This window comes from Phocoena phocoena, chromosome 5, assembly GCF_963924675.1.
Source record: "Phocoena phocoena chromosome 5, mPhoPho1.1, whole genome shotgun sequence".
Classification (NCBI taxonomy): domain Eukaryota; kingdom Metazoa; phylum Chordata; class Mammalia; order Artiodactyla; family Phocoenidae; genus Phocoena; species Phocoena phocoena.
In genome coordinates, this window is record NC_089223.1 from 38402216 (window position 1) to 38424188 (window position 21973).

General features: G+C 36.4%; 1 protein-coding gene across 1 annotated transcript in view; it reads left to right on the forward strand.

Moving 5' to 3' along the window:
* WDFY3 (WD repeat and FYVE domain containing 3) overlaps nucleotides 1-21973 on the forward strand; it is a 174108-nt gene that overhangs the window by 74023 nt on the left and 78112 nt on the right. The window contains exons 22-31 of the mRNA XM_065878335.1: nucleotides 1513-1624; nucleotides 4130-4320; nucleotides 5421-5573; nucleotides 9868-9941; nucleotides 10025-10186; nucleotides 11549-11643; nucleotides 14633-14753; nucleotides 14971-15188; nucleotides 19393-19628; nucleotides 20822-20956. Coding sequence (XP_065734407.1) covers nucleotides 1513-1624; nucleotides 4130-4320; nucleotides 5421-5573; nucleotides 9868-9941; nucleotides 10025-10186; nucleotides 11549-11643; nucleotides 14633-14753; nucleotides 14971-15188; nucleotides 19393-19628; nucleotides 20822-20956 — 1497 coding nt within the window. The remainder of the gene's footprint in view (nucleotides 1-1512; nucleotides 1625-4129; nucleotides 4321-5420; nucleotides 5574-9867; nucleotides 9942-10024; nucleotides 10187-11548; nucleotides 11644-14632; nucleotides 14754-14970; nucleotides 15189-19392; nucleotides 19629-20821; nucleotides 20957-21973) is intronic.

Below are 21973 nucleotides of genomic sequence, written 5' to 3' on the forward strand. Positions count from 1 at the left end.
TTCTTACATTCTAGTGGAAGAGGCATACAATAATAGCTAAAGAAATAACCTGATCATAGAGTATGTTAGAAGATGAAGAGTGCTATGTGGAAAAATAAAGCAGGAAAGGTGAGAGAAAGAAGCTTACAGTTTTAAGTAGGATGGTCAGAGGAAGCCTCACTAAGAAGGTGAAATTGGAGCAGCCTTTGAAACAGATGAGGCAGCAAAGCATGAGAATATGGAGAATAAGATGCATGTATGGGCAGGTGGGGTTTGCATTCCAGAAATACAAGTGCTAAGGCCCTGAGGAAAGTGCATGCCTGCCACAGAGGCAGGTGTGGCTAAACAAAACAAGAGAAGGCCTGTGGGGTAGGTGAGGCAAAAGTAGAGTCACTTTTTCTGATATGGAGAAAACGATAGGAAGAGTAGTTGGGGGGTGGAGGAGGTACTGAGAATTAAGTTTTGCAAAAGTTTGAGAAACGTATTAGACATCTTAGGGGGGGACATCATTGGAAATATGGATCTGAGTTCAGGGGAGAGGTTCGAATGCCACGGGTGTTCATTAGTTGGTGGTAAGGCCACAAGACTAGGTACACTTACCAAAGAGGAGATGGAGATGGAGATGAGGGAAGGTTTACAGATGGAGACCTGGGATATTCCAGTGTGACAGCGTTGGGAAGATGATGAAGAACCAGCAGAAAAGACTATGGAGCGGGCAAGAATGGAGAAAAACTAGGAGAATCTGGTGTTGTAGAAGTCTTATTCACTGTGGCAGATGTGTTAGAACAGTCAGAAAGATGAAGGCTGGCCATCAGGTTTAGGAAGGTGGAAGTCATCAGTGAGCTTGACAAGACGTTTTGGCTGATTAGAGGAGGCAAAGCTAAGGGGAAGGAAATCAAGAGGCTGGAAGGGAAAGGATTTGGGACTAGTAAGTATTGACAAGCTCTTTTGCAGAGATTTGCCTGTGAATATATATATATATATATATATATATAAAATCTTCTAAGGAGTATTAACTACATAAATTTATTCTACCGGTAACAACAGAATTAAGTCTATGCCTTATATTTGCTTTAAAAGCACATTGTGTATGTATGTGCAAAATTTAACATTTATTTTGTGTACAGGGCATGTTTTATCCATAAACTTTTGGATAATCTATGTGACATTTACTTGGCTATGGAGTAAGGCAAGTATTATATTCACTAATCAGAAATACTGTGAGGCAGTGAGTGATAAGAACCTTTAAACCACAACAGAGTCTCATTCAGAAGGACCCCTGAGGCTGTTTCCCAAGACCCCCTCACCATCTTTCTCTCAGTAGACTGTATTTAACTGAGTCTACTCAGGTACCTCTGAGTTTCCACACCTTTGGAAGTATTTGCACATTTTAAAAAAAATGAATATTCATGTTTTTAATCTGTTATGGAGAGAGAGAAAAGATATGTTCCCCATCATGTTCTTTTTTCTTTCCCAGTCAAAATGTTCAGACTGTTCCTGTATAGTTACATTTTTCCCTTTCCTATTCTTCAGTTAGGCATTTCCTCCCATGAGAATGCCACTCCTGTGAAGTTGATACACAACTCAGCAGGGCATCTTAATGGACCAGCACGGACAGTTGGGGCTACTCTGATTGGATACTTGGGTGAGTCAGATTGCCTTTGTCTTTCAGACTTATTTGCCTTCAAATCTGCGTTCACTTTCTTCACTTGAGTGTGGTGTTTTAAGTTCATATTCGATAGTGCTGACCTGTAATGTTCTTATAATATTTAGAGATTAATGTCAATCCCAAACTCCAGTCAGCTTTAAAAATTATAATCTTTTATAAAATTCCATTAACTTTTCCCCTCTTTTGTCAACACTGATGAGCACTGACTGTATACGTCTACATAATTTCAAGGTAAAGATCACACTACACTTAGGGACAGATGTAAAGACTTGGAAATAACTGATGATTGCTATTGTTACATGGTTTGGTGCTGCAATGGTGACACTCATGGTGCTTTTTATTTGGAAATGAGCTAGAAATAAGAGCTTCAGAGTATGAGCACTGTGGATCCAACTATAATAAAAGTCAGAGCTGCAGAGCCTCTTACCCAATGTCTGCATAGAAAGAATTGATTGTTTTGGTTAGATAGAATTTTGAGGCATAACCCAATAATGCCATCTAAAATTCAGAACTAGCAATTATGTATTTTAATATACAAATCAGTACAGAATATTGGTTCCTTTTAAAATAAAAAGTGTTGTGCTGGTCAGCATCCTACATGTTTATCAGGCGATTATTATTGTCCCAGCAATGTGCACATCTCTTAACTTTGTTTTTCTTTTTTGGCTATGTTGCATTGATAAAAGTTTCCTTTATGCTAAGGCACATGGTAGTTTTTCTTTTTTCGATTCAGCAAATATTTAATGAGTACTGCTCTATGTCCTTTGCAAAAATACAGCAGCACTGTGGTATAGTAGAAAGAGCAATGAATGAAGAGTTCAGAGATTTAGGTTCTAACCCCTGTTCTGTCACTGTGTGGATTTAAGCCAGACATTGAGCTCCATGGATGTCAATTTTCTTATCTACAAACTAGTATTACTGGCCCTAATTACCTTAGAAGGTAGCTTTCAAAATCCAGTGCCATAATATATGAAAGTACTGTGGATACTAGAGAGCACACAGAAATATAAAATGCATATTAGCTTTATTTTTTAAAAACTCAATCTTGATTTTTAGGCAAATGACATTCAATGTCTTTTTTAAAAAACAAGGTTAGGGGGCTCCCCTGGTGGCGCAGCGGTTGAGAGTCCGCCTGCCGATGCAGGGGACGTGGGTTCGTGACCCGGTCCGGGAAGATCCCACATGCCGTGGAGCGGCTAGGCCCGTGAGCCATGGCCGCTGAGCCTGCGCGTCCGGAGCCTGTGCTCCGCGATGAGAGAGGCCACAGCAGTGAGAGGTCTGCGTACCGCAAAAAAAAAAAAAAAAAAAAAAAACAAGGTTAGGAATGTAGATGTGAATTTTTTTTTTAAATTGACAAAGTTAGTTCCAGTACTGTGTTTCCACATACTTATGCTCTTCAGGGTCACTGATGTACTGTTACTCAGATTACATAACTAAGAGAAGCTTTGAGCAGTGGTCAGGAATGCGCTCTGTTTGGCTTTTCTATAGGGAATACTTCATCCTTGCCAGGGTGGCTTCTCCATCCCATTCCCCAATTCACAGAGATGAAGTGCTTTTGCTCTCCCCAAGTTTATTCTCCAGCAGTACCTAGTAAGGCATCCTCCCTTACTTCAGAAATATATTCCCAAGGCCTCTGTACTTCTGAGTCTTTACATGCCCGAAGCTATAGAGTAGAAACACTTGTGCTTGCTCTCAAACCCGCTCTTCTCTACTCGCTCCTTTATTCCCAACTCTTCTCTGAAAGTATATATATCAGCATTTATTGCCTTCTCCCAAATTCTACCTTGAATTTTTTTTTTTTTTTTTTTTTTTTTGTGGTACGCGGTCTCTCACTGTTGTGGCCTCTCCTGTTGTGGAGCACAGGCTCCGGGCGCGCAGGCTCAGCGGCCATGGCTCACGGGCCCAGCTGTTCCGCGGCATGTGGGATCTTCCCGGACCGGGGCACAAACCCGTGTCTCCTGCATCGGCAGGCGGACTCTCAACCGCTGCGCCACCAGGGAAGCCCTGAATTTTTTTTTTTTAGAATTTTTTTCTTTTGATGTTGGGGGTAGGTGTTTATTAATTAATTTATTTATTTGGCTGTGTTGGGTCTTCATATCTGTGCGAGGGCTTTCTCTAGTTGCAGCAAGCGGGGGCCACTCTTCATCACGGTGCGCAGGCCTCTCACTATCGCGGCCTCTCTTGTTGCGGAGCACAGGCTCCAGACGCGCAGGCTCAGTAGTTGTGGTTCACGGGCCTAGTTGCTCCACGGCATGTGGGATCCTCCCAGACCAGGGCTCAAACCCATGTCCCCTGCATTAGCAGGCAAACTCTCAACCACTGCGCCACCAGGGAAGCCCTAGAATTTTTATTTTAGGATAGAAGGGTATTTTGGTTTTAGGTATAATTTATAATAAATTAAATATTTCTTAAGATGATTTATTCAGTTCTTGTTTACAGTTGGGAATTTATTTTAATTATTTTTCACTGTCTTTTAATTAGGAGTAAGAACATTTGTTCCTAAGCCTGTTGCCACTACTTTGCAGTACATTGGTGGAGCTGCAGCCATCCTGGGCCTGGTGGCCATGGCTTCTGATGTGGAAGGGCTATATGCAGCAGTCAAGGCCCTGGTTTGTGTGGTCAAGAGTAACCCACTAGCCAGCAAAGAGATGGAAAGAATCAAGGGCTACCAGGTTTGTAACCATAAAGCTTGGTCTTCACTTTACTTTGCATTAAAAATCTTCTAATTTTCATTGTAGTTCATGTAGTTTCAAACTCTGGAAGAATAGTATTGTCCAAGTAAACTTTAGAAGTTGGTAGTGTTTATTAAAACGAACATATTTCGAGTGAGAATATAAGTTGTTAGTTTCGAGTTATTTTTTTCTGTGGAAACAGGAATTAAATGAAATAGGGTCATATTACCACCTGCTCTAGAGACTGCCAAGTTGGTAATAGATCCAGAGTTCTCCTCGTTACCCTCGTCTCTCCCCTCCACACCCAGTCATCTTTTACTCGCCCTGCCCCCTTACTTACCTAGGACATGTGAGAGCCACTGTGTGCCATTACTAGTCCTGAAAACGCATGTGGGATTAAAAAATATGTTGTGTTCATGTATTTACCATCTCTACTAGGTTTAGGCAGAAAGTTACTTATTAAGAAGAGGAACAAGTATTTGGAGCAAGATTAAATTCCTCTAGTGTAGATGAAGTACAAATGCCTTCTTCTCTAACTTTAGCCAGTAGTTCATTGGTAGTAGGTAAGCTGTTTACTGTAGTGTTTTCTGTAGACTTAATTACCTAATTTGATGTTTTGTTTTGCAAAACTTTCAAAATGATAATTGCAGCATTGTTTATCATGAAAAAATAGGAGTAATCTAAACGTTCCAGTAGTATGAGAATGACTAATAATACTATAACCATCTCACATATCATTCAACCTTTTAAAATTATAATTATGGAAACTAGGTTGCAAAAGAAAAAAAATCCTTTGGATAAAATGTTATGTAGAGAACAAGAGTAGAAAATTGTATACACATGATGGCAACAATTTAAATATTTCTGTGTGAATAGTTTATGTAAAAGTGGATATTTTAATAAGAGGATGATGGGATTACCCTGCTTTTCAGATTTTCTCTGATGTTGTATTGTCATAGTAAAAATTTAGAAATCAGCATAGAAGTCTCAGGAATTGCTTTACTTAGTGTTCTCCAGTGTGTTTGTGTGTGTGTATGTGTGTGTACGTATATGTGTATATGATGACTGACCAACAGGCATTTGGTGTTGCTTTCTTTTAGTTGCTGGCAATGCTGCTTAAGAAGAAACGTTCCCTTCTTAACAGCCACATTCTCCATCTAACTTTTTCCTTGGTGGGAACTGTTGACAGTGGACACGAGACCTCCATTATTCCAAATTCAACTGCTTTCCAGGATCTACTTTGTGATTTTGAAGTATGTATATAAACACTAACTGGTAATATATAATCAAGGAACTGATTTCTTATTCTGTATATTGATAGAGTTAACTATTGAACAGTTTTGTCTCTAAGATGTGTTTATGTTCTAAAATTTTATGATGCTCATGTTAATGTCATTAGTAAAATATACAAAGTAAGGTAGTGATTGGGTTCCTTCTTCCCAAAGATATTCCATTTTACAAGTAGTATAGAAGTGAAATGGTGCAATGCATATGCCTAACTATAGCCAGTTTGCTGTTGCCACTGGCATTACAATAGAGGCAAACATATTTTCATCAAAAAATTTTGATAGTAACTTTTCCTCAAATAGGAGCTAGACCTGAAACTTTGGTTACTAGTAGCTGTATAGGAAAATATTCTTTTCGCCAAAATAGCAAAATTTTTATTTCTACTGTCTTATTACCATAACAGCTTCCACTCTGTCCTCTCAAGGCATCACTTAGTCTTGTATATCCTTTCTCCATTTCATTTCTTGTTCACAGCACTTGGCATACTCATCACTGTATAAAATCTCCCCCTGTGAGGCTGAAGGCGTTATGAATGCAGAGATCATGTCTATCTTCATCTTTGTATCCCTACCACCCAGAATGGTGCCTAGCACTTGGTGTTTGCTGTGATGTCTGGCCCTCACTCTTCTTTGTAACTCTTATAAGCTCGATCTTGTCAGTTATTTTAAATCCCCAACAAACAGACTATGTGCCTGAATTGCTTTTCTGAAACTTTATTTGAAAGCTTATTAGCAGCCTGCTTCTAAATAAAAATCCATGGCATCTACTCAGTTCTCAGTACCCCTGGCTCTCAGCAGCATCTGATGCAGTCCATTTCCCTCTTCTTGCATCTCCTAGTTCTTTCACTAGCTTTTAGGCATCACTCTCCTGGTTCATATATCTTGCTCACTACTTTCCCCATAATTTTCTGGTTATAGAATTTTCATTACTTTGTATAAAAGTGTCCACCTTTGCTGCTTTATCCTTTCCTTTATTTGTTGTTTTCTTTCCTTTACATTCTCACCCAGTCCCACAGCCTCATTTCTACAGAGGTGACTCACAAACCTAAATCTTTAGCTTGATATCTGAACTCCAGGCTTATTTCTAACTTCTTCCTCAACATTTCCATTTTTATATCCCAGCGACACCTACGCCGAACTTAACATCCTTCCCCAAGTTAGAGCTTCCTTTTAACTTCTGTTTCTATTAATAGCACCACCATTCCCCCATTCACTGAGGCTTGAAATTGAAAAATCAGCTTCCTCCTTCCTCACTGTTTATAAACAGCCCATATTAAGTCATATAGATTCTGCTTCCACATTTCATGTAGTCTGTGTTTTCTCTTTCTCCTGCTGCATCCTAATCCAAGCCCTAATCAATTCTATTCTTACTAAAATAATGATCACTTCTTTCTCCCTTTCCTCAATCTACCTTATATCTTTTTAACCTCATTCTTTCTGAGATATAATCATATAACTTATTAAAAAACTTGCAGTGCTTTTTCTTTCCTACACAATAAAATATACATTTCTCAGCCTGATATGCAAAGTTCTGATACACAGACCTCTCATTCTGTTAGAAAATAATTATTGAATATGTTTGAGCCAAGCACTGTATTAGGTGCTAAGGATGTGAAAATAAAAGATAAGAGTCCATGCCTCAAGACATTTAGTGCATTAGAAGAGAAAAGCAAATAGACAATAAAAATTTTGTGAGGGCTTCCCTGGTGGCGCAGTGGTTGAGAGTCCGCCTGCCAATGCAGGGGACACGGGTTCGTGCCCCGGTCCGGGAAGATCCCACATGCCACAGAGCAGCTGGGCTCGTGAGCCACGGCTGCTGAGCCTCCGCGTCTGGAGCCTGTGCTCCGCAACGGGAGAGGCCACAACAGTGAGAGGCCCGCATACCGCAAAAAAAAAAAAAAAAAAAAAATTTTGTGAAAGCACAGAGGTAAAGGTATGCAGAGAGGATTATGAGAGTACTAAGGGACCTACTTAATAAGCCTAGCTTTGTATACATGTGGTAATTGACACATTATCTTTAGTTTCAGATTTCTGACTGAAATTCAGTATATAAGCATCAGAAATTTAGTTGCTTGACAAATTTTGGCTTCATTTTATAGTACTCTGCTCCCTTTGTGGCTTCATTTGGCATTCCTAATAACCCCAAACTGTAGTGGTCAATAAATACTTAATTTACCCTATTTTTAGAACAGCTATTTGACAATATAAGTAAAATAATTGTAATAGCATCCAAGCATTTTCTTTTTCAATGGTTGTTCTAGAATTTGCAATATACATGTGTAACAATTCAGTCTGTCTTCAAAGTACATTATACCACTTCACCTATAGTGTAAAAACCTTGCGATGGTACCCTTCCATTTCTCCCTTCCTGTCCTTTGTGCCATTGTTGTCATACATTTTACTTCTATATGTTTATAATCCCCACAATATTTGTATTATTTTTGCTTTAAATAGTCGATTATCTTTTAAAGGCATTAAAAAATTTTTATAGTCGCCCACATAGTATATGCAGCAAACAGTATTTATGGCATTTTTTATTCCTTTGTGTAGATCCAGACTTCCATCTTGTAATGGAATGATATGTCTGTCTGAAAAACTTGCTGTAACACTTCTTGTAGTGCATGTTTACTGGTGATAAATTGTCCCATCTGAATAAGTATTTTTCCTTCTTTTTTGAAGGATATTTTTGCATAGAATAGAATTCTAGCTGATGATTTTTATTCTTTTCATACTTTAAAATTGTCAGTTATTCCCTTGTCTTTATGTTTCTTCTGCCTGAGCTTTGTTGACTTTTTTAAGTTGGTGAGTTTGTCATTTTTGTCAAATGGGAAATTTTTTAGCCATCATTTCTTCAGCTGTTTTCCCTGGTCGACACCTGCACCCCTCCAGCGCCACCACTCACACACACCTTTTTTGGACTGCAGTTAACATGTATCTTAGGTTCCTGGCTGTTGTCCCACAAGTCACTAATACTCTGTCTAGTCATTTATTTTCAGTATTTTTTTCTCATGCTTCATTTTGAATAGTTTCTGTTGTTATGTCTTTAAGTTTACCGAACATTTTTCCTGCAGTGTCTAATCCTCTGTTAGTCCCATCCAGTATGTTTTTCATTTTTTTTTTTTTTTTTTTTTTTTTGCGGTATGCGGGCCTCTCACTGTTGTGGCCTCTCCTGTTGCGGAGCACAGGCTCCGGATGCGCAGGCTCAGCGGCCATGGCTCACAGGCCTAGCCGCTCCACGGCATGTGGGATCTTCCTGGACCGGGTCACAAACCCGTGTCCCCTGCATCAGCAGGCGGACTCTCAACCACTGCGCCACCAGGGAAGCCCCTGTTTTTCATTTTGAATATTTTATTTCTCATCTGTAGAAGTTCATTTTGGATGTCGGTTATCTTCTGTTTCTCTCCTCATCATTTTCATATTTTTTGTTACATTCTTTAGCTTATGGAGCATATTTAATAGCTTTTTAAAGGTCTCAATAATTCTATCATCTCTGTCATTTCTGGGCCTATTTATAATGATTGGGTTTTTTCTCCTACTTATGACTCATATTTTCCCTTTTTTTTTGCATTCTTGGGAACTTGATTGGATGCTAAATTTTACATTGTTGAATGCTAAATTTTGTTTTATTATTTTAAAGAGTATTAAACTTTGCTCTAGTATTGCAGTTATCTTGATTCTTTTGAGGCATGCTTTTAAGCTTTGTTAGGGTGGACTTTGATTAATCTTTAGTGGTAATTTAGCCCCCCTACTAAGGTATTACACTTCTGAGACCTCTACCCAACCTTCCCATGTATTTTGAAGTCTCTATACTGGTTGGTGGGAGTGCAAAGTAGTTTCAGCCCTTTGTGAGTTTTAGGAATTGTTTGCTGTGCCAGTTTGCAGTGGTTATTTCCAGTTTTGGACCCACACAAGATTCCTGTCATTCAGTTTTTGTATTCCGTATTCATTCTATTCAGTATATTGTATTCAGTATTCACTAATAGTATTCAGTCATTGATTCCAGAGAAATTTTCTATAGATCTTGCCTTTCTAGTTGTTTACTCTAGGTGGGTAATTTCCACAGCAATTATCTCTTTATGAACAGAACCAGAAGTCCTATATACAGGCAGTTTTAAAGGGCTACAATAAATAAAAACTAATAAAGTGGTTATATTCAATTAATTAAGTGAAATAAGTTATATGTGCTGCATTTGCGCTTATTGGATTGGGACTTGGGGTATTTTTAACCCTAAATATACCACTGGTCTTTATTTTGTTATAGGTCTGGCTCCATGCACCGTATGAACTTCATCTTTCCTTATTTGAACACTTCATTGAATTGCTCACAGAGTCCAGGTATTAGTTGATACCTAAATTGTTAGCTGTTCAGTTATAGAAGAGATACTAGTACAATGTATAAAATCTTCTTTCTCTTATAGTGAAGCTTCAAAGAATGCCAAGTTAATGAGGGAATTCCAGCTAATCCCAAAGCTACTACTGACTCTTCGAGATATGTCTTTATCCCAGCCTACAATTGCTGCTATTAGTAATGTGCTGAGCTTCTTACTGCAAGGTTTTCCCAACAGCAATGATCTGCTCAGGTAGTGAAAACTTCTGTATTTGTTTGTTTGTTAACTAAAAGTACCAACGAGGTTAAGATGATTGAGATGAACATAATTGGTTCCTATGCCTAGGTAACACGTGTAAAATTAATACTATTCAAGATATTTGTAAGGCGTGGAAAACATGAATGTGTCTTGCAAAGCCAGTTGTTGTCACTAGCGAATAATAGAATTCTGGTGAGAAAAGTTGTTGAAATTAGCCCAGTGAGGCTGATTGTCCTGGACATAAAAATGTTCAGTGTAGGAATTCTTGGTCCACAGCCCTCTTCCCCAAGCCTTGCTACTTCTCAAATGTACGTGCAGAAGCACATAAACACATGCACGTACACCCGAAGCGGACATGCCATGTCTTTTGTATTTGTTCTCTATCACCCAAACTGATGGTGGTATTTTATTGTTGTATATTCAGACCTTTTATATGAGTATTATTTTGCTGCCAGTGTGAAATATGGCTTAAGACATATTTATGGAGTATATGTAGAACTGTTCTAATAGGCACATGAAAATTCTCATCTTGACTGAAAATGGAAGGAAAAAAACTACCTAAGATATTTTCCAAGTAGATAACTGCTTAAATTAGACTTAATCACTGCTTGTCATGTAATTGCTCAGGTATTGCAGGTGAAATCACACATTATCGCTAGAGTATTCCCAGTAAACTAATCTCTAATTGGTGTAGCACATAAATCACTCATTTTATATACAGTTATCTTGAAAGCATTTTTTTTAAACTTGGTGACAGATTTAAAACTGGAGTTTAAAAATTATTTTGGAGCTTGTCATTATTATTAACAATATTTATTTAGGTCTTATCCTGGTGTTATCATGATCACTTTGCTGAAATTATCACTGAAACCTATCAAGGCTTTTATTTTTCTCTGCATTACAAATTAAGAAATTAAAGCCCAGAGAGGTTAAGCTACTTGCCCCAAGTAACATGATTAAAAACTGATAGAGCTAGGATTTTAATCTTACCTGTGTTTCCAAAACCCAAGTGCTTAACTACTAGGCTACAGTAGATCCATATAGATAATGTTAGGACATTTTAATTTGGATCATACCATTTGGTTTTTGAAATTTAGATTAGTGCATTAAAGGACTCATATTTCTGATGAAGTGTATTTTTCCCTATACGTATTTTAAAACATTATAACATATAATGTTAATTGCAACAGTTCGAGGGGAAGCAAATGAAATACAATCATGTGAGGTCTGTAAAAGATTAGTTAAAATAAGAAGTACTGTTTTGGTTTCCATTTCTTTGCTTTTTGTTTCTTAGTATTGTTTGTTTCGGAGAGAGAAAAAATAAAATCTATAACCTCTCTTTTCTTGCATTTAAAGGTTTGGCCAGTTTATTTCTTCTACTTTACCAACCTTTGCAGTTTGTGAGAAATTTGTAGTTATGGAAATAAACCATGAAGAGAAGCCTGACACTGGTGAGTCAATTCTGGAGCTTGGAACGTAATTACTATACCCTGTTTTCTTCTGACACAAGTTGGACCTGAATTATATGTGACACTGTTATATTACTTTTCTCCTTACATTACTTTTTTTGGTCTTTCACAGATTTATTTGTCTTAGACCAAGGCTCTACAATATGCAGAAGTACAGAATTACCTACAAATTGAATAGGGTGTGAATTTACTTTAAAAATAAAATCTTTCTTATTTTTACAGGATTTATAGCAATGTTCCTTTAAATAATAAACTCTTCCAGTTAATTTTTGAACATTTTTTTTTAATTTATATAAAACTCTTCAGAAACATTGATTCTTGCTAAAGTGAATTGTATCTATATTGCGGTTATTTTTATTTCCCTGTTAAATATTTAATAGTCATTGAGGGAAAGAACATTTTACTAGAATCACTTTATGTAAGTGTAGAATAAAATTTTCTTAAGTTGTAGTTCCTGGGCCCATGACAACCACTTTTTTTTTTGAAAAAAAATCTTTCCTCCCTTGAAGCGTATTTTTCTCTTGTTAGAATGTATTTTTCCAGTTGTGTATTCAAGAGCAGGAGATTTGCTTGGAAAACATCAAAAGAACCTTTAGATTAACCTGTAATTAAATTCACAATATTTTATATTTGTTCAGCATTATTTACATTATTATCCTGTTACATTATTCCCAAATTATGTCACATAAATGATTTCCTTTAAAACTCTTGTGACCCTATCCATCTGGGAGTTTTCTTCCATTTTGGCTGTATCAGTCAGAGCACAGCCTCTCTGGTGCTTCATGAATAAGAAGAGAAAGTGGTGTAATTATGTTTTTCAAAGGTGAAACAGAGATTTGAGAGGCTGACTTCTACTAATCATAGAGCAGAATATAAGGCCAGTAACCACTTACTTCCTACCATTTGGAAGAATGTTGATATTTCTTTGGTGAAGCAAATTAGCAGTGGGTGAGAAGCATATAGATCAAATCAATGGATAACACTTATTTAGTGCTTAATATTTGCCAGGCACTGTTAAGTGCTCTATATAATCTTATAACAGTCCTATGAAATTGGTCCTGTTGTTATCACAGTTTTACAAAAAGTGAGGACACTGAGGCCCAGAAGGTTTAAGAGAAACTTACCTGAGATCATACTACTGCATTTGAACTCAGGTAGTCCAACATTCTAAGCCATCCTGAATACTAACATTCTAAACCACTGCACTATTCTACCTTATACAAAGATTATTTCTAAGTTCTGAATTAATATAAGCCAAGTAAATAGGAATTAAAAAGGGAAGTCCTGGGACTTTCCTAGCAGTCCAGTGGTTAAGACTCCACACTTCCACTGCATTGGGATCGGGTTCGATCCCTGGTCGGGGAACTAAGATCCTACATGCCGTGCCATGCGGCCAAAAAAAAAAGGAAAGTCCTTTTAAAATCTTTGGAACTGTATAACATGTTTATTTCAAGTATAAAAAAAAAAAGATATGGGAAAAATATTTCTCTAGTCTCCATATTTCTTGCTGGCCATTGAATTCAATAACTACAACTAGTGCTGTAAACTTTTTTTGACAAGAGTGCGGTAGCAGGGATGTATAAATTAGGAAAATTTTCTCTTGATCTGCCAAGTTGATTAGACTAGTCTTCTCCTCATCAGTTTATTGCCATTTGAAAGAATAGAGAAATTCAGAAGCATATTGCTGGTCTTGTTAGTATATGACCTTGATTGTTTAATTGTGTGGACTGGACCGTCTTAAGTATAACAGGATGTTCCAAAAAATTAAAACCATAGTTTTTTCTTTCATGTAGCTTACATAGTATTCAGGATACACCTGCCAAAAAAATGGCTTGAATAATGCTGAACGGTGATATAATAATTAATGCAAAATAAAATAAATTGCATGAAAGCATAGTGCAATGTGGAGTAAAGCATCAGTTCGAATGGAAAGAAGTTAACCTGGAAATTTCTTTCAGAGTTAATTGTTTTAAACTGTATTTGAAAATTAACGGGACATAACTGACAGTGAAAAAAATAGGCATAAAAACTAAGGAGAATTCTTAATTTCTATGTGGATTGTCATTTTATTGAAAGGAAGTAATTCATTTGTCAATTAGGTTGTCCATTCCATTTGTCAACAAGGCAATTTGTAAATTACCAGTCCTATGCCTGTTAGCCTGGGAGGGAATCTTGAGTTCCCCTTGGTAAGCTTAAAGCACCCATCTCAATGATTAAGGCACTAAGTTAGCATTTTAAAAGATACTATTTAAAAGTAAAAATAGTCCCTTGCCCAAACAAGTAAAAGCATATAACCATCGTCATTAAACTTTAGCCTGAGCTTCAATTATAGAGTAAAGGAAAGAAAGCATATGGATTGTGACTTACTAACCCCGAGCTCTTAGTGGCAGAGCTGGGCCTGCAACACTAGGCCATTGATCCCAGTCCCTTGTGCTTCCAGTACTATCCATTGAGAACCGTAAACTTTCTGTCTTCCTTCCTTTCTTCCCCAAGTTCTCCTGTGCATTTGTGTGCCTTTCCCTCTTGTCTGTGCTATTTAATTCTCACTTTACTTTATGTATTATAATTATTGAATAATTTATGCTTCCTCTTTTCATTTTTAAATCTGGAAATTTTAACCATTTCAGTCCTTCAAAAAGACTAGAAATTAAGGGTTTGCATTGTTATTTTTGTTCATGTGATCCTCGTTTGATTACTTTACCCCTGTTGGTAGGAGAAGGGAATATTAATATAAAAAAGGGGTTCACAGTCTTTATTATCACTTGTTTAGATAATGTCTTAAGTAAATGAACAGTTTTCAGGATTCTAAAGAGAAATGTTGGACCCTTTTTCTTGTTCACTTGAGTGGAAAGTACTCCTAGAGAAAATGTTTTCTGAAAGGTGTGTTTCAGTGAGATTTCCTAGAACAGTGTTGGATATTTTATCCTAGTTTATCGACTAGGGCAATTTAATGTATTTATTTTCATTGTAGGAACTGAAGAAGAGTTTGGAGGTCTTGTATCTGCCAATCTTATACTTTTGAGGAACAGACTTCTAGATATCTTACTAAAACTGGTTTACACATCTAAAGAAAAGACAAGCATTAATTTGCAGTAAGTAAAATCTTTTGAGCATTGATGGTAATAGTTGCTACTACTAGTTAATTCATGGTAGACAAAAGAAAGATTTGCCACTGACTTTTAATAGATTTTTTTTAAACCCTGAAACTTATCGTATCTCAAGAATGAAACTAGTCTTATTTTTTTAAATTTGAAATCATAATCCTTTAAATTAATGTTTGTTTTGTTTAATCCATCTGTCTTTGAATAGAGCTTGCGAAGAGCTGGTCAGGACGCTGGGTTTTGACTGGATTATGATGTTTATGGAAGAACACTTGCATTCCACCACAGTTACGGCAGCCATGAGGATTCTTGTCGTCCTACTGAGTAATCAGTCTATTCTCATCAAGTTCAAGGAAGGACTCAGTGGTGGAGGGTGGCTGGAACAGACAGATTCCGTCTTAACCAATAAGATCGGGACTGTATTAGGTATGGGACTTTTACAGTCAGCTGCTTTGAAATAAGCTGTTTTGTGTTTTGTGTTTAAATCTTATATAAGCTTATACTCTTCAGTTTGTCTAACAACCATTGAGTCATGAATTTTGATTAATGGTAGAGTAAAAAGAATAAAAAGTTTCAAATTTGGCTTTTTTAATTGCAAATCAAACTGAAGTCAGAGACAGGATATTAAGATGTGAAAACTCAAGTAAATTTCTTATGATTTCTTTTTGTTGTATAGTCCCCTTTCTGATCTATAAATAATTTGCAAATTATCAGAACTGACTTAATAATAATATTTTGAGCGTCTATTCTGTACCAGTTACAAACACTTTTCAGTTTCACAATAACTTATTTCATTTTCACAGTAGCACTATGATATATAAATACCCATTTTACAGATGAGAAAGTCAAGGCATAGGGGTGAAGTCACTTGTCAGGTAAGAAGTGTCAAAATCTGAATCCAGGGCTTCCCTGGTGGCGCAGTGGTTGAGAGTCCGCCTGCCGATGCAGGGGACACGGGTTCGTTCCCCAGTCCGGGAAGATCCCACATGCTCCAGAGCGGCTGGACCCATGAGCCATGGCCGCTGAGCCTGCGCGTCCGGAGCCTGTGCTCCGCAACAGGAGAGGCCACAACAGTGAGAGGCCGCTTACCTAAAAAAAAAAAAAAAAAAAAAATCTGAATCCAGGTTGCTCAATCCAAAATCCATGCTTTTAATAGTTATGTTATATTGCCACACAAATATTTAAGCTCATTGAAGTTTCAGCCAAAGCTCCTTATTCTCTGCTTATTGGTTCTATGCTGTTTTCAACACAGAACTGAGCATTTAAACAATATTAGAAAATTACAGTTTCCTGTGTTAGATTTATTTGAACTGGTATATATTTCTGTTCATATTAATGATCTTATTTTGGAAAATATATATTTAAGATAATGTTTTTATTGAAAATTATAGTCATTCAGTTCTTAAAGTATTTAAAAAATATATTTGTCTTTATAACATTACAGTTTAAAATCATATATAATTGTATTCTGCAATAAGCATTAAGAATAACTATTTACCCTGTCAGGTGGAAAAATTAGGTATCAGAATTTAATATGTAATTTATCTGTTAAAAAAAAAAAAAGTTCAAGTATCAATACCTAGGTGCAACCTGCACTACTTTGTCAAATGTTAAAGCAAACGGTAGGAAGATAGAGCTTACACCATAGGATTATTTTATTGTTATTTCACATGTGAAAAACGTCTCAAGGAACTTTGTGATGAAGAAAGAAATTCACTGTGAAATGATTTCTCAAGAAAATTGTCTGCTTTAAAATATGCATTTTAGGGCTTCCCTGGTGGCGCAGTGGTTGAAAGTCTGCCTGCCAATGCAGGGGACACGGGTTCGTACCCCGGTCTGGGAAGATCCCACATGCCGCAGAGCGGCTGGGCCCGTGAGCCATGGCCGCTGAGCCTGCGCATCCGGAGCCTGTGCTCTGCAACGGGAGAGGCCACAACAGTGGGAGGCCCACGTACCGCAAAAAAAAAAAAAAAGCATTTTAAATTATTATCATTATAGAGACTTTATGATCTGAAAAATAGATTGCTGTTTTGCCTTGACTCTGGGAGAAAGATATAGCCAACAAGTGTCATAAACAGTTTCGTAGCAAGAAATTTAGCTTTTTGACCTTAATAGTAGCTAGTAGCTACTAAGAGAATAAATAGTGAAAGGCACAATTCAGTGTGAGTTCGGAGAATGTAAGAGTTTTAAATGCTAATTGACAGCACTGCTTCTTACTGAAGGCCAAAATAATACCTGAGTTTCACCTAGGACTTTGCAGTTTGCAAAATTATTTAACATATGTCATCGCACTTGCCTTCAGGATTCCAGACACGGGTGTATGTATTTTATGGTATATAAGTTATGTATTATAGGAAATAAACCTAATGAGTATACATTAAGAATTAATTTCTCTCTAATTAGGAAAATAATACTGTTAAATACATAAGCTTCCTGTGTCAGACAGTAATATGTCTGAGTATCTGTCTTCTGACAGTCAGTTCTCTCCTTTTTTCTGTCCTACATCACTTCAGTAATAGCAGGAAAAGGTGCTTTTAACTTTTCTGACCTACCTGACTTCATGTCTTAGAATTTATTTGTGCTTCATTGATACCTGCTTGTATATTGCATATGCTGCTTTGGTTCTAAAAGAGAAATCTAGGTATTTAACTTTAATTTAAATTTGATTAAATTTAATATAACTTTCCCTGAATATCTATCTGATACATACATACTTGTGTATATATACGGATGTATATCTATATCTACATATATATAGATATATCATCTCATTTGATTCTGTTTCTCTTTGATATGATGAACAACCTAAAGTTTTTGAATGTTTTATTCATATTTCTTAGTTTTTTGTCAGATTTTTCTTTATAAAAATACCTTCCATGTAGCTGTAACTTGAATCTAAATTAATGCTTAACTGCTAATAACATATTAGATATTCCTTAATATCAATTATGGGGTGGAAATAGAGTGTGAAAATTTGGAAAGGAAAATAAATGCTAGTATTGGTTTTCATTTAGGACATATAATTTGATCAAAATTTCTTTTCCTACTCAATGTATAAAATACCACTTTATGTTTTTTGATTTCTTAAGGCTCAGACTTTTTTATATTCATGATTTCATTTAGAATTTACTACAAACAAAAATCACCCAGCATCCTAATGCAGCCAGTTTTTCAGAAATGTGACAGTGTCATTGAGAAGGCCAACAGAGACAGTTTAGCTTTACAGGCTTCAAGTCCTGGTGCCACCACTCATTAACTTTATGACTTTGAACAAATTGCATATTTTCTACATTATAAAAAGGATAATAGCAGTTTCTTACATGCCCATTGTCTAAGAAATGAGATGATACATGAAAGAGGTTGGTAATTTGCTGTCCAATTTTTTGTTAATTAGAAGAGCATGCTTTAGAAGATTAATTCATATCACACTGAGCAATTGATTTAGATGAACTGTTTAAAAAGCCACCTAGATACAAATTTCTCTTTCATTATTTTAAGTAGTAACAAGTATGTGCTTACTTCATCATAGAAAAAAGAACTTGGAAAAAAATGTGAATATTCATTTGAAATAAAAATTGTTTCAGAGTAAAAGTCAATCTTTCATCTTGCTGTTTGCAGAAGTTTTCCATTGAATCTCTAGCCAACATTTCTTCTGTACTGAGCACTGTACTAGGTTTGGGGTGGCAAAAGAACTAGATGTTTGAGGGCTTCCCTGGTGGCGCACTGGTTGAGAGTCCGCCTGCCGATGCAGGGGACATGGGTTCGTGCCCCGGTCCAGGAAGATCCCACATGCCGCGGAGCAACTGGGCCTGTGAGCCATGGCCGCTGAGCCTGAGCGTCCAGAGCCTGTGCTCAGCAATGGGAGAGGCCTGAGTACCGCAAAAAAAAAACCAAAAAAAACAAAAACAACTAGATGTTTGAGTTGTTTCCCAAAGTTAGTTAGTTAGTTATATAAAGGAGGAAACAGGATTGATAGAAAGGCTGGTGCTGTAAGCCACATTAATAAGCAGTGATCATCTCCTGGTAGAGCCGTGGTTCTAGACAGATTTTGGATGTTCAGATAACCACAGTGACAGTGGGTTCAGACTTGCTATCCCACTGCCAGACAGCTTTCCAGCAGAGTTACAGATCATGTTGTGAGGAAAGATTATTTTGCATATTCATTTTGTCTTGTCTCTTGATTCATAGATCATTTAAGGTAATTAGTTTATCACGATTTTCAGGACAAATGAAATATATTAACTATATTTTGGTGCATTTTTAAGTTACATTTTTTTGTAGCATCTTAAATTCTGGCTGTTTTGAATATTACTTTCTTCTTAGGGAAATGTTAGAGCTCTTTGGAGGTCATTCTTTTAATGAGTAGAATTTATACTACCTCTTGTATCTGACTGCCTCAGCTATGTTTTGAGACCTGTATCCTAATAGACAGGCTTGCCAAAGTCAAAGAGATAGTAAAGTAAAACTTTTGACTGAAAGATTAATTCAACAGTTGAATAGTTAATTACTTATATTAATGTGAATGTTCTGGATGGAAATGTCACATATGCTGAATTACTCCTTTCTTTGTTAACGTAGCATGGTAATCGATTATTAATTTTGTCCTTATCGTTGTTTCCTCTTCTCTTAGGATTCAACGTGGGCAGGAGTGCTGGTGGGAGATCGACTGTCAGGGAGATTAACCGGGATGCTTGTCATTTTCCTGGTTTTCCAGTTCTTCAGTCATTCCTTCCTAAACACACTAATGTCCCTGCCCTCTATTTTCTCCTCATGGCATTGTTTCTGCAGCAGCCAGTTAGTGAGCTGCCTGAGAACCTGCAGGTCAGTGTGCCTGTCATCAGCAGCCGATGTAAGCAGGGTTGCCAGGTAGGAATTATCTAGTAGGGTGTAAGTGTAATTACATTTGTCAGAAAGTCACCGCAGGGTGATGGGTTAATCACACTAAAATCAAGTGGTTCCATCCCTTTCTCACGTTTGGGATTTGATTTGGAACATAAAAATCGGAAAGTACCATAGAAAATTTCCCCAAAAAGAAGTCCTTTTTACCTATTTGGTCTTTTTCTCTTTATGGTTACTCTATATGATTATATATGCGTGAAGACTTTGGATGATATTTTAATGGTGATCAAAAGAATTCTTTTGAGTAACATGATTTTATCTAGAAATATAATTTCTGTAGAATTAAAAATGGAGTAGTGTACATACCATAAATTGGGTGGGTATGAAAGGATTCTTAGTACAAGTCTGATTAGAAAAATGTTTTTAAATTCTCAATGATAGATAATGTCCACGTTAGGAAAACAGTAAGGCTTTACCTGATTTCTAATCTGAGACTATCATGGATATTTCTATATAGTTCATGTTTGTGGCACTGCAAAGACATAGGAATTTAGTTTTAAACTCAGTTATACTTCCATAATAATGCCAAAATGCTATTCAAATCAACTCTAGTCATTGACAAAACCTTTTAAATGAAAACGCTGAGTCTGTACCCATACATTAAGTCACAGTACAGATTCATGCTTAGCAGAGTTTGGTTGGTTATGTAATTTTCAAAATAAGCATGACACCATAGTCATAAAGTGTTATATAAAACTACTATGAATAAATCTCCTCAGACTGATTTTTATTTCATCAAATCTTCATCTGTATGTAACCTAAAAGTGAATTAGAACATTGCTGAGAGTGGGGGAAAGAGTAAGTTCAATGTGCTTTTTAAAAAGATCCTGCTTATTTAAGACCATCAGTTCTTTAATTTCATCGCCTAACTAATTAGCAAGTATTTTATTTTTGTTTGTTTTCCTTAGGAAAAAAAAGAAAATGATGTTTTTAACATAGGTCTAAGACGGGATGATACATAATATTCACTTTGTCTTGTAAATGTAAAAATGAGTTTTAAAATATAGGAGGGAGGAGTGCTAGGTCTCTATCTCTTTGTCATTGCTCACTTCGGAAAAAACTAATTAATTTCAAAGAAATTTTAGAATATTAGAACTTTTGAGGGTCTCTACTGAAAAAAATTGGCAATGGCTAATCTTTATTCACTTTCACCTCTGCAGTTTGATTTAGATTCCATTTGGACATTTATCTTTGGAGTGCCTGCCTCCAGTGGAACTGTGGTCTCTTCTATCCATAACGTATGCACAGAAGCTGCTTTTTTATTATTGGGGATGCTCCGCAGCATGCTGAATTCAGTAAGTTCCTGAGATACTGATACCTGTCGGTAGTTCTTCCTGCCTGTGATATTTTTTAAAATAGAAGAATCCTTTGCTGTCATAACTCTTTATTTACTATGTGGTTTCTGGAACCTCAGCCTCTGTGTTTTGTTATCTTTAGTGTAAGAAAAGACCATGCAGTTGTTAAGATCCTGAGCTCGGGAGCTAGGTTCAGAATCCCTACTCTGGTACTTCAGACATACTAACCTCATGTGCGTCAGTTTCCTTATGTATAAAATGCTGGTAATAATAGAATTTATCTCTTAGGACTCTTGTGAGGATGTATGAGTTTGTGTATACACAAAGCACTTACAAGAGTGCCTGGTGTAGAGTAAGCACTTCATAAGTGTTAACTGATGCTGTTAGCGCTATAAAATACATATTTCAATGTATAAGTGTATATAACGAATATATATTGTACTGAATGTCATTGCAATATGTTGTTTGAACTTTTAAAATCACTCTCATTTAGAGATTTAAAATGTTATCAGTGCAAGTTTTATTTTGTATTTGTTTTTATGTTTTCTATTCTAATTATTTCTATTCTAATTGAAAGAGTAAATGACAAAATGTATGTTCCTACCTTTCTTACAGGAATACCGTGAATAATGATTTAATTTGTTTACACGATTTGGGGTCACATTGTAAGAGGAATTATTAACCAGACTCTTTGGATTACAAGTACCTGATAAATCTGATTTTAGTCAAAACTATTCTTATGCCATCTAAGAAAAGAACGTTACTATTAAATGTGTTAATTTAGAATGCTTTGGGATTCTTGTTTTGGTTTCTATTCATAAACAATTATAAAAATCTAAGCTGAAAAAGAAGCCACTCTCTGGGGAAGTATCAGAAGATAAGCGTTGTTGAAATATATTCTTTTTTTGTTACTCTTTTATCATCATCATCACTGTTATTGTTGTAAGGCTTTTAAGGAAAAACAACTCCTATGTGTCTACTTTATTCAATATTCTACTACAACGCTACTTTACTTTT